This window comes from Felis catus, chromosome D4 (assembly GCF_018350175.1).
Source record: "Felis catus isolate Fca126 chromosome D4, F.catus_Fca126_mat1.0, whole genome shotgun sequence".
Classification (NCBI taxonomy): domain Eukaryota; kingdom Metazoa; phylum Chordata; class Mammalia; order Carnivora; family Felidae; genus Felis; species Felis catus.
This window is the reverse complement of record NC_058380.1, coordinates 29,044,516-29,057,599: the sequence shown is the minus strand read 5'-3', so window position 1 is coordinate 29,057,599 and position 13,084 is coordinate 29,044,516. Positions and strand designations below refer to the sequence as shown.

The following is a 13,084-nucleotide window of genomic DNA, read 5'->3' as shown; positions in this document are numbered from 1 at the left end:
GCCTGTCCTTCCCTGGCCCCCTTCAGTCTCATGGGGTTCCTGATGGCTATCCTTTCCAGGAAGCTCATTCTCACTTTAATGTCCATTTCCACAATTAATTCACTGTTTATGCCTGCCATGCTTTGCTCCTTGAGTTCCCTTCCTTCCAGCTCTTTCCCAGTCTCAATGTTAGCCTTTCTTTCCATCCCAGTTCAAACCTCACATCTTCCCAGCCACCCTTTCTAGCTAAACCTGCCAACAGTAATCTCCCAGTCCTTACAACTCTGAGGATACAGCCTAGGGTTTTTCTATCTACTGTCTTCTGACCAATATTTCAATGCTGCAAATAATATAGAAAGAACCTCAGGGACAGAGATCATTGTTGTCTAGGACATTCATTTCTTCAACATTTATTGAGTATCCATTTAGTGCCAAACCCTGTGGTATACAGAGGTGAAGAAGTCCCTGGATTCACAAGGCTCATGACTCAGAAGAAAGTTGCATTAGGTTGGACCATATGAAACTAATGTGTTTGTAGGTTAAAAAGGGTCGATAATTGGCAATATGACATGGCTCATTCTGAATTTAATTATCAAATAATGTAGTAAGATGAGGGATGGAGATACAACCAGAGCATTTAGGGGGTACAGATGAGGGTCACATGCTTATATTGTCAGGAGAGAGCCTGAGACTTTTGGAATGTGGTGATATCTGTGTTGAATCATGATGATTTGGGGTCATGCAATAAGGGGAGGACATTCTAATAGAGACCACATGAAAACAAGGCAAGGAGGTTAAGAAAGAACAGGCAGACAGTAGATGTTATGGGCTGCATTACATTTCTCCAAAATTTTTATGTTGAAGCCCTAACCCGCCCTACTTCAGAATGCAACTAGATTTAGACACAGGGCCTTTAAAGGGCTAGTTAAGTTAAAATGAGGCATTTGGTTGGTACCCTTTACAAGGAGAGGAGATTAGGACACACAGAGAGACACCAGGAATGCAGGCACACAAAGGAAAGACCGTGTGTGGGCTCAGAGAGGAGAGGTTGCAGAAGAAGCCACACCTGCTAACACTTTGATCTTGGACTTCTAGCCTCCAGAAGCATAAGAAATAAATTTCCACATACCAGTCTGTGATATTTTGTTATGGCAGCTCTGGCAAACTAATACTGTAGGGTTCTATATGACCTCAGTGAGGGGGCTGGGGTGAAGCAAAAAATGGCAAGAGAAGGGACTGTAAAAAACAGGTAGGAGTGGTGGCGTGCAGGGCTGTGCCTGCTGTATTAAGGAACTTGGAAGTTTTTCCAGGAGGTGAAGGGAAGCTTTTGGAGAGTTTTAAGTAAGGAGGTGGTGGAATTAGAAGGTGTTTCAGGGAAAGCTCCACGGTGGCAGTGAGGAAGGCGGACTTGATGACTAGAGACAGAAAGAACAATTCGGGAGCTGTTGGATTGGTGCCAGCGAGTTAAGTTCTAACCAGGGAGACAGCAGTATTAGGAGTGGAGAAGGGCCCAACTGAGAACACTTGTGAGAGAAGTTCATAGTGATGACTTAAACCCTCCCAGGGCAAGGAGGAGAGAGGAGGGAGAATTGGAAGACCCCCATTTTCGACCTGGGATGAATGTGAGAACCTGAGCCACCACTGATGGGCTCACCACCATAGGAGGTGAGCAGATGGGGCCCATGGGACAGGGTTACCAGTGTGAGATGGCTGTAGGGCCAGCAGGAAAAGAGGATGTCAAGTGGGCAGCTAAGCAGTCACATGTGATCTTTAAGAGAGAGTGGGGCTGGCCTGGGGATGTGTGAGCCTCCAGCACAGAGAGGAGGTATAGTCAGCAGTGCCCATGCCCCACTCACATTCTGTGGGGCCTTTTTATTATCTGTGTGCACATTAGCTCTTGTCCTGCTCTCCATGACTCTGTCAGATGTGGCTCTCTGGTTGCCTGAGGTTCTTCTACCTGTAAACACAAGAGACAGAAGTACCTCGGGATGTACATCTGTCCAAGCAATGAGGACAGGCAAAGGGATGTACACACGCTGAGCCACACCCTGGTGGGGACAACTCTGAGACTGACCCGCACTGCCTCCACAGCAATCCTATGTGACTTGACTTGATATCCTGGCTTGGCCTCCTTTCCTTCTCCTCACTTCTACTTCCCCTCCTGGGAATACTTCCTAATAAATCTCTTCCCCATGAATCTTGTCTCAGGGTCTGCTTCTGGGGAATCCCACCTAAGGCAGGGGGTGTAGATGAGACTACTCCAGAGGGATGAGACTACTCTAAGAGTGGAGCCCCCGAGAAAACAAGAACTCTGAAGAAGAGCCAGAAGAGGTAAGCCAGGCGACTGAGATCCCCAGAAGGCAAGAGTTATCAATAGTATCAAACAAAGCAGAGGAGTTCCAATAATATAAAGACCAGAATACATTTACAGAATCTGGTGATCTTAAGGGCAAAATGGCCTTAGGAAAAAAGTTTCCCTAGACTCATGACCCCAGCCCATGGCCCAAAGTGATGGCAACTTCATTCTCCCTTCATATATGGATCCCCTCCCCGCTTCCCTTCTTCCTTATGGGCAGAAGGTTTAAAGCTCACCTAGGTATATGCAAGTTCTAGACTTGCGTCGATGCACATGCATTTCCACTTCTACCTCTGGAACTAGAAATTTGTCTGTAACTGTATTAAGACTGACAGGTTGCCTTCAGGCATCTGAGAGGTCAGGGAGAAATGGATGTTGATGCATTTATAGAATTGAAGGGAGAACATGACTGATGGCTTCAGTTTTCCCTGGGGAACAGGAGGCAAGAGAAGAGAGAGCAGGAAAGGTCTGGAATAAACACTGAAGACCATGGGGAAGGGAGCTGCCCAGGAAAGAGCGAACAGATTTGTTCCCAGGCTGTGGGGCTGGTGGAGACTGAGGTGGGCACGCTGGGAGTCTTGGCCCCAGGATGGAGGAGCAGCGGAGGCTGAGCCTCTGGGCTGGAGGTGGGTGCGTGACGGCAACAAGGGACTCTGGAAGGACGGGAGCTTTCCCATGAGGCAGCTTTGTGTGGCTACGAGTGGCTGAGTTCCCACATGTGGGTGGGAAAAGACTGCTGTGTTCTTCAAGGATCAGAAATAAAAATTTTGAGAAAAACTTTAAAGGCAAAAGCTTCATGCATACCAGAGGTGTACACATAGACTGATTTCAAAAGTCTTACTGTTTTATTATTATTTTTTTTAACGTTTACTTATTTTTGAGTGAGAGAGAGAGAGAGAGAGAAGACAGAGAGCAAGCAGGGAGGAGCAGAGAGAGAGGGAGACAGAATCTGAAGCAGGCTCCAGGCTCTGACCTGTCAGCACAGAGCCCGATGGCAGGGGTCAAACTCACTGTGAGAGCCGCGAGAACCGTTTGATCATGACCTGAGCCAAAGCTGGACACTTAACCCACCGAGCCACCCAGGTGCCCCCAAAGTCTTACTGTTTTAAATGGAACATCCAATGTTCAGCTGTCACGCAAACCCACAGAACCAACGGCACGGCACGCACACTTCGTCTTGGCTGTGGAGAGCTGCATACGTGGGGTTCCCCCCATTATTATGGGATGTCTTTTCAACCAGGGAATGAGACATTTATGAGGAAAGTAGGAAAAGATATTGGTGTGTCTCTAGAATTATATCGTCTGTGGAGGCAGCAGCTAGGAGAAAGAGCCACATCAGACTCTGGGCCTGTCAGCGCCTTCTCAACATGATATATTTTCACGTTTTTCTCAGCATGAGCTTGACTTTAACAATGAATCCAGAAAAGAGGGGAAGTGATAATAAATCACAAACAATAAAAACCAACAGAGATTTCTCCTGACCCTGCCACTGTAGCTCTTCCGTCCCGCAGACCTGTCAGAGTATACTAACACTCACAGGGTAAAGCTCTTTAGAGAGAGAATGCCAGAATCCAGCAGCGCCCCAGGGACCAAAGGCATGGAAGTCTTACAGAAGGCCCTTCGCATCTTCCCTGGCAAGAGTCACGACTGCTGTACAGTCAAGGGTGGGGCAGGGGTGGAAACAACAGGAGAGCAGAGTGGTGGCGGCCAGGCAGAGTAGGACAGCAGTAAGATCAGCTTTGCTTTGTACAGTTCTGTCCAGGGTCAGTGGACAGGTGAGGTGGGTGGGGGGGGGGGGAGTCTGGGGAGAGTCGCCGGGCTCTCATCTATGGGAAAAGCATCTTTAATAATTAACAAATGAGAAAAGACATGGAGTGAGTAATGTGACCCCTAGCATTTTGAAACTATGAGCAAATCGTCATGCCGCAAGAGCCTGCCACCACATTACAGGCTCCCCAGCCAAGGAACGCCGAGAAGGAAAACACAGGAACTGTTGTAACCAAATGAAATCTTACAACCAAGTCAATCCAGGACATATCCGATGAGAGCCATGTTCAACACCGGGTGTATGGAAGACACAATTGGGAAACAGTTATAACATTAGCACGTCAGAGCCAAATACAATTTTAGTTTTTCTCTTCTCACTTTGTTAATACTCCAATATCTATAATCAACACAATGTTGAGGGTTTTTTTTTTTCTTATAGCTACTGAAATAATCAGACACATGCACTCATGTGTAAAAGACAAAGATGCTTGGCCCAAGGATACTTTTTTCTTTTAAGTTTTTTTATTTATTTTGAAAAAGAGAGAGAGAACGCAGGGGAAGGTCAGAGAGAGAGGGAGGGAGAGAATCGCAAGCAGGCTCCACGCTGTCAGTGCAGAGTCCAACACGGGGCTCAAACTCACCAACAGTGAGATCATGACCTGAGCCGAAATCAACAGTCAGATGCTTAACCAATTCAGCCACCTAGGTGCCCCTAATGATAATTTTTTTAACCCTAACCTTCGTATCCTTCCATGGTTCAAGATACCTTCAGGGTTTGTTTTTTGTCTTTTTTTTTAAATGCAACTAAATGCTATACCGAGTTCCTTGAAAGCAGAGAGAGAGAGACTAGGGAAAAGAGGGTCGTTTCCATCCCTAGGTTTCAATCTCTGCTCTGCTCTTTATCAGCAGTATGATGTTGGACACCTTAATCTCTCTTTCTGAGCTGTGAGTCATCTAAGTGAAGATGTTGAATAGCCAGCAGGAGGGGTGGGGAAGGGCTGGCATTGGAGTAGAAGGAAATCAGGGAGAGTGTGACACACAGAAGCCAAGTGCAGAAAGTGGTTTTAGAAGGAGGGAGTGGTCAACCATGTTGAAAGCTACTGCAAAGATGAGTAAGAAAAGTTTCCATTTTGTCTGTCAACACCGAGGAATGAGGAACGTAGCAAGACACAAACCAAACTTCTAAAATGTTGTTGGTCCATCATTTCAAGACCATGGGGTATCTTGAAAGAGAGGGAGGAGAAAGATAGCGTCTTTGATTATGGTCTTGTCTTAAGCGATTTCTTTGCATATTAAACCAAAATAAAACCTGAGAACAAATTCTCATAACTCTGATTCTTTTTTCTTTTTCACTTTTGGTTATTTCTAGGCTCTCCGTTCCCATTTAAGGGAGAATTCCACAGGATGGGAGTAAACTAAACCTATACTATGTAACTCGGGGCAGGTTCAGAAACATCTCTTCTCCACCGTAAGCGCATCTGATAGCCCTGGTTTCTATACTGATGTGCAACAAATCTTTCAAATGCAGCCATTTCATGGTTTGCCTAAATTTAGGCAAACACGATTTCTGAATACTAAGACAAAAGCAAATGCCATAATAAGCTTTCCAGCACAAGGGTCTAAATATAGTGTATTTCTTCTCCCGGCTCTGTACACACAGGAAAAGCTCTTGGCCCTCAGAGGCTGGGTTGATCACAGCCCCGTGGAGTGCAGAGATAAGGCTCTCCTCATGTGTGTGATGACTTCTCTGTGTGCGGTTGGCCTGCTTATAAATTGGGAGCACATTTCATCAACTCACGTTCATTATGAAGCCCCACCCCCCTTCCACACTGATTTCCAGAGTTCCTCTGCTGGCTCCCCACCTTCCTCCAACCTCTTCCCTTGCCGTCCTCTCTCCCTGGTGATTTCAATGTGCTCAGTTTTATGTATTTATAGTCTGAATGTTCCAATCTCTCCAGTGAGCTGCTGACTTGTAGACCCCACTGAGTTCTCAATATTGAGTATCTATTTGGCATCCCAAACTTAACACATACAAAACTGGGATTTTTATTTTTCCTTCCGGTATCTCGGCTGTCTCACCAAATGGCCTCACCGTCTACCCAGCTGCTCAAGTCAAAAGCCTGGAATCATTCTGGACACTCCCATCTCCCTCTTCTCCACATTCAATGACCAAAGATCCGGCAGCTCCACCACCCAAACCTGTCTCAAATGGGTCTATTCCTTGCATCTGCCCCCCACCCCCAGGATCTCCTGCATGGATAACTGCGGGTTCTAACCCTTCTCCTTGCCATCCCTCTGCTGCCTGTAGCCCACCCCCCCAACTGCCAGAGCAGCACTGAAAACACAAGACAGATCATGACCCTTCCCTGCTGCAGGCACTTGGAGTAAGGCTTGCTGACCTGACTCCTGCCTGCCTCTCTCTGCCCATCTGGCCCCACCATCCCTCCGGCACCAGCATGTCAGGCCCTTTCCTACTTCAAGCCTTCATGGTCCTCAGAGACACCTTCCCTTCGTGCCACTTCTCAGCATAACTAGCTGTGAATATGACAGAGTCCCGCTAAGTCGAAGCTCCATGAGATCAGGGACGCTGTCCATATCAGTCCCACGGGAGGTACAGCCGTCCCACTGGCTGAGTGCAGAGGTGTACAAACAGTGGTGCTGGGTGGGGGACGTGGGGCTCCTGGCTCTGGCTTTGGCTCTGGCTCTGGCTCTCCTAAACAATGGATGAGTCAGCGGACCGCAGAGGTTTGCGTGCGAGCTGGGGGGACTTGTCTGTGGGAAGAGTGGCCACGCCCAGGCTGCAGTGCTGCTCAAAAGCACCAGCCAGCCTCCCTGGGGTCGGGCTGGGCCCCATGCATTTCCCTCAGACTTAGCCTCAGTGGACACTCACTGTGGAGTGGGGGTGTTCATTTAAAAACAACAACAACTGAACCATTTCAGGCCGGCCCTGCTGGGGAGGCGGACTGGCCTTCAGGGTCGTCATCAAAAATGAGGGGCTATCGCTGGATGGCTGCCTTCCCACCTGTCAGACTGAGGATTCCACATGCTTGGCTCTAGCAGGATGAAAGCTTCTGTTGTCATAGCAATCGTGGCATTCCTAGGGCCTAGGCTTCGGGTTTCAGAATAACAACTATTTAGAGAAGTGAAGGAAATGAGCAAAGCAGAGAGGGGCAAAAACGGAAAAAGCGGAAAAAGCGCAAGAAGTAATCCTACAAGTAAGTGCTACAAGTCACACTCTGAAAACAAAACTCAGGAGCTAGGAGTAGAATCTTCCCCAGGCACGGGAGCGGCCTCCTGCTGGGAAGACGGGAAACAAAAGGCCCCATTGACACAAACATCTGTTATTACTAAACACTTAGGAATCAAGTTTTTCCTAAAGTTTTTTTTTTTTTTGGCTTTTATTATTTATTTATTTATTTATTTATTTATTTATTTATTTATTTATTTACTTATTATTTTGTCAGGTCATCAGACCCCAACCTTGTCTGAGTCCTCAGCCACCACATAAAGTGACTCTTAGAACGTCAAATGAAGAATTTGGTCCTGGAAACGGCCTTGTGTTAGTTTTTTCCTGGCCAGAGACACCAGGAAAATGTCAGAAGGCAAAGCCCTGAAAGACGCAAAACACAACAATCACATCCCTGGGATGGGGAGGGTGGTGGTGACCTAACCCAATTTGATTTAAAAAGGAAACGCAGCAGATTTCACAGATGGCCAGGAGGTGGCTGGAAGGAGAGAAGGAAGGAGGTGGCAGGCAGAGGATGAGAAGGTAAAGAGATCACCTGGCGCTTTACCTCAACACCTGCATCTCCTCCGGGGAGTTCCGCACCTCGTCCTGGAGACGACACCAGCGTAGACAAGCCTTCAGCTCCTGCTGCTCCTGGGCCTCGTGGGGGTCCAGCTGCTTGGGCCACAGACACACAAACACATGTGCACAAAACACGGTCACTGTTGTCCTTGTGTGGGTCACAGCCACCCAAAGCAGCAGCTTGCTCAGTTTCAGGGTGACGGTCTCTCCACCGTGCCTTGTGCCCCACCAGAAAAGTCAGAGGGCAGAGGGGGCTGGCGGGTCCTCAAAGAGCCAGCTGCTCACTCTTCTGCTGGTGACAGAGCTGGGCCTGGCTGTTTGGAAGGCGCCCCCTGGTCCTAGACCCACCCTTCACACAACCCTGGCCCCAAGAGAGCAGGCTTCCCTAGGGGGCCATTTCCACTCTGATTCCATCCAGACCTTTCCTGCTTTGTCTTTCTGCACAGGGTGGGGCAGGTCCCCTCCATTTACCTCCTACTTTTCCCAGCCCTCAGTTTTGTTAAGGGCTGTTTACAGTGGAGCCTGCTAATGCAGCCCAGATGATTCTGTCTGCATATAACCAGAAAGAGTGTACTGCCTGGACTGAGTCTGGGGGAGGGGAGCACCATCACTCCCTGCCCTGCTAGTGAGAATCGGGCGGCTGTCACTGGGCTCATGAGGCCCTGCGGCTAAAGTCTCTGTAAGGGAGGGCAGCAGAACATCCACTAGGGAGGGAAATGTCAGTATCAACAGGCATTTCTGGAAACTAAAGAGCCTTAATGGTTCATTCAACAGATATTTACTGAGTCTCTGCCAGGCCCTGGGTACATTACGGACACAGCCTGTACTCCAGGAAGACTGATAAGAACACCAGCCATTAGAGTGCAGTCATGGTAGAGGTTAAGGAAGAATCTAGATGCCCTCTGGCCAGCCAGGTGAGTCAGAAGGCTTTCCTGAGGAGGTGCTGGGGCCTGTGCTGATCCCCAGGGACGGGAGGAGTCAGCCAGGGGAGGAGGAATTTCAGGCAGAGGGAAAGCATGTGCAAGGTTCATGGGGCCTAGAAAGAGTGTGATGTGTTTACAGAATGGTGAAGGATATGGTCAGGCTGGGAGCACGCTATTATTGGGGAGGGATAGAGGTGCCAAGTAGCCAGCAGAGGCCAGATGATCAATAGGTTCTGTGTGCTCTGTTGCTATGGAAAATTCGTATGTTGAAGCCCTAACCCCCAATGTGACTCTATTTGGAGATGGGACCTTTAAGTAAGTAATTAAGGTTAATGAGGTTATTAGGATGGGCCCTGGTCCAACAGGAATGGGGTCCTTACAAGTAGAGGAAGACACGCCAGAGCTCTCTCTCCACATGTGCAGAGGGGAGGCCATGGAAGGACATAGTGAGAGGTGACCGTCACCAAGCTAGGAGAGAAAGGTCTCCCCAGAACTCAAGCCTATCAGCACATTGACCTTGGATTTTTAGCCTCCAGAACTATGAGAAAACAAGTGTTGTTTAAGCCTCCCAGTCTGTGGCATTGTGTTATGGCAGCCTGAGCTAAGACACCTGTGAAGGAGTTTAGATTTTTATCAGGGTTGATGACAAGTTATATGATACAATCTTGCAGCTAACTCAATTCGCTTCTCCCTATGGAATGCCACTTTCTATCTCCTCATTCAGTGACTTCCCCCTCCCCACTTTGCCCTGCTTGCTAATGTTCAGTGCTGCACAGCACAGTCATCTGGGCAGCCAAGTGGCCAGTGTGCCTCATGACCTCTTCCCTGGTGACATTCACTGCTGGCCAGGAGAGTCCTGTGAGCCGGTGCACCCTTCCCTGCCCCAAAGAGCTCTCCTCTCATGCTTGGGAGGTCTGCTGCACATACTCAGACCTCCCTTCAAGGAAGGAGCTACAGTGATCCACGTGCTCTGGAAATGTTTCCAAACTTTGTGCTAAAATCCGGAATGGCCACTTTATTTCAGACCAAAGTGTTTTCACATATAGAAGAGTTATTGCCCAGAGAGTAAAGGATGATGAGGTGGATTGTCTCCTGCGCCAGGTTAAGGGGAAAGGAGGGATAAAGAAACCTCAACTCCTGCTTTCCCTTTGAGGCCCATGTCAGAAGTCACCTCCTCCAAGAAGACTTTCTGGATCAGCTCAGACCTGACCTCTCCCACCTTTGAAGCCATACAATATTCGATGTTTACCTCTCTCTTCTAACTTATTGTCTACTGTGTGCTTTTCTTATCTTCACAGTTCAACTATGACCTCTTTCAGAGCAGGGTTGTGTCTTACCCATCTTATTATCTCTACAGGTCTAACACAGATGGACACACAGAAGGTATGCAGCTGTGAGATGAGGCCAGACTGGCTTCATGTCTCTGCTAGTGGAGATGGACATATTCAGGGCAGTAAGAGGCAGGACCTATGCAATGAGACTCAGGCGTGATCCCCTGGAACTATGGGCAGGGGCAAAGCCAAAGGAGGAGCGCTTCGTGGGGATGGAGATGATGAACAGAGAGATCATCATTACGTGCCTGAAATAAATTTCACACTTATCAAGAATAGCACAAATCTGATTGTCTCAGGACAGAAGCACCTGAGAAAAGGGATGTTGATAGAGGCTCATTGATATTAGCCTATTTAACCCTTGCTAAATGTCTACTATGCGTCAGGTGGTGGAAAATACAAAGAGAAAGAGAGCAGAAAAGGAGAACTGGTATTTCTTGCACAAGCTCCATGTGTCATTCATAATTTTCCCATTCACAGTGCAAATGTTTATTCTTATACTCATTTTCCAAATGAGGAAACTGAGGCTCAGGGAGGCTACATAAATTACGCACACTTACAGAGCTGGTGAACAGCAGAGGTGGGATTCCACACCTGGTCTGACTCCAAACCCAGCCACCTTTCCCAAACCTGCCACGTGGCTGCTCTTCACTGTGTGGCAGGGGACACAGGGTGCATGCTGCAGGCCAAGGGGCAGAGAGGGTGGGAGGGCGAGTAAGATGTAGCTCCATTCGGGAAGAGGTCACAGTCTAGTTGCGAGGTTCGAGGGAAAAAGAAAAAAGTGAGGGAAAAGAGGCAGGTACCAAATACTGGGGGGAGTTCAAAGCTTCTAGAAGAGTAAGTATTGAATTGGGAGTGGACTGATCAGTCTGGGCTATTCAGAGTAGGTGATCTTGAGCTGGTTAGTGAAAAATAAACAGGATTTCAACAGGCAGAAGGAACTCGAACAAAACCACACAGGTATGCACAAACTTGAAGATTTCAGAAAATGTTAACTAGTCCAGTAAGTGTGTAAGGGGTGGGGATGGCAGGGAAGAGAAGTGATCAAATATTCAGAACTAAAGCATAAGCAGGAACCAGTTTAGCTGCCATATCCTCATTAGCACTGGCATCCAATTCTTTAAAGCAGAGGTTGTAAACTGGGAAAGTGTTGTCCATACCTCTGGGTATGTTTGCTTGGCATAGTATTCTTTAAATTACTAAATTTCACATAAAAATCCAGATTGAGAACTTCCTTTAAACAACTATGAGTCCAGGCTCCCCCGAGCCCTCCCGTCCACACGATGACAATTGGCCCTCACTGATGCGCAGCTCCCAGTTGGCCTGAGGCCTCACCCCTCCCTAACCTATTACACCAGTTGCGTTTCAGTCTTCATTAGTTGCCAGCAGACATCTGAGATGACAAATCCCGATTTAAATTTTTATCTTATTAGTAAAGAACCAAAACCATACACAGTCAACATCACCACAACCATAACCACAAGGGAGTGCCTGGGTATGCCACAGCCTGACCTGAGCTCCTAGTCTTTGCTCAAATGTCCACTATCAGAGAGCCCTCTAGTGCCTTCTAAAACTCGGCTTCCCACCACTCTCTCCGGCTTCATCTGCCTTCCAGTCCTCACCACCTGACGTGTTACAGACGTGTTTGTCTGTTTCCCCTTTCTCTCTCCTATCCCTGCATTGAGAACCCCCAGGGCTCAGGGACTTTTCTCTGTTTACACAGCTCTCTCCCCAGCAAGCAGCACAGTCCTGGTGCACAATAAGCCCTCTACATATCTGTTGAATGAACAGATGCCTGTGAAGAGAATCTGACTCTGGGTGGGGAAATGCTTAGGGTCACTGTAAACCTACCTGCTGTGCTTTGGCCCAGAACACATCTTCCAAGTGAGTGGCGAACCCTTCGCTCAGCCACTCCTCCGTCCAGTCCCGGGCCCCGATGGCTAGGCCAAACCAGGCGTGAGCGACTTCATGGCAGAGACGGGTCCCACAGAGATGGCTGTTTCCCGTCAAGACGCTCTGAGAGAGGAAGATGATGTGTGGGCTGTGGATAATGGGGGAGAAAACACACGGAGTCTTGTTAGAGCCTGCCCTCGTGGTTGCCCCATGGGGCGGCTTTCTCAGCCTGGCGAGCCTGTTATTATCATGTGCATGCCAGATCATGACGGATAGGCTTGCAGCTTAGATGCTTTCAGAAACAAATAAAGTGGCAGTTTACGTTTCTGGCAGCGGTTCAGGTGGCCGTTTGTGCCAAGCAGTCGTCTCCGTCACCCAACGGCTATTACCTGTAATGAGTAACCTGCACCAAAGTTTTATGCCGAAGAAATTACAAGGCAATGGAAGCATTTACTCTGAAATCTGGACTGTAAAAGAAGAGCAGGTGTGAGACTGTGAAGCCCATGCTGTCAAGAGAGTGATCAAAGAAGCCCCTTCAGCCAAAAATCCGAGCAGCTTACACGCAAATTGAGAAGTCATGCAGAAGGACAGGAAAGGCCGAGAAGAATGGAACCAAAAATTTTCCATTTCGGACTGGGGCTGGTTATGGAGTTAACACACTAACAGGTGCCGTGGATGGGTGAGGTTTCTGAGAGACTCAGATGAAGGCCCAGTCTCTGTAAGGCAAAGATTTTCAAAGGTATCATCTCCTATCTGTAGCTACTTATACATTCACATGACATAACAAAATTAGGCAGGGGGTGGGGGGAGCCAACACACCCAGGTGTGCAAACGGCCCCAGGGCTGGCCCCAGCTGGGGAGATTTATCTAATCTCATTTTCCATACCTTGTTTTAAAACCCCAAATACCATGATTAGATTGCATAGACAAATGGGAGGAAGGGAGGCTGAGAAAAAGAAGAGGCAGATAGAAAACCTCCTCTGCTTCCACCTTCCACATTTTTCATTTATCCAGGAGTTGTTTACAC

The 13,084-nt window shown here is 48.1% G+C and overlaps 1 protein-coding gene across 32 annotated transcripts in view; it reads right to left on the bottom strand.

The window, feature by feature from the left end:
- Positions 1-13,084, bottom strand: part of AOPEP (aminopeptidase O (putative)) — a 343,279-nt gene that overhangs the window by 141,054 nt on the left and 189,141 nt on the right. For 29 of the 32 annotated variants that reach the window (XM_045043607.1, XM_045043608.1, XM_045043612.1 and 26 more), the window contains exons 6-7: positions 12,016-12,205; positions 7,897-8,003 (exon numbers count right to left, since the gene is read on the bottom strand). In XM_045043607.1, the coding sequence (XP_044899542.1) occupies positions 7,897-8,003; positions 12,016-12,205 (297 nt within the window). Of the gene's footprint in view, positions 1-355; positions 1,937-4,751; positions 7,713-7,896; positions 8,004-12,015; positions 12,206-13,084 lie in introns of those variants that run through there. The other 3 variants (XR_006589163.1, XM_045043619.1, XM_045043618.1) reach the window with 3 other exon arrangements.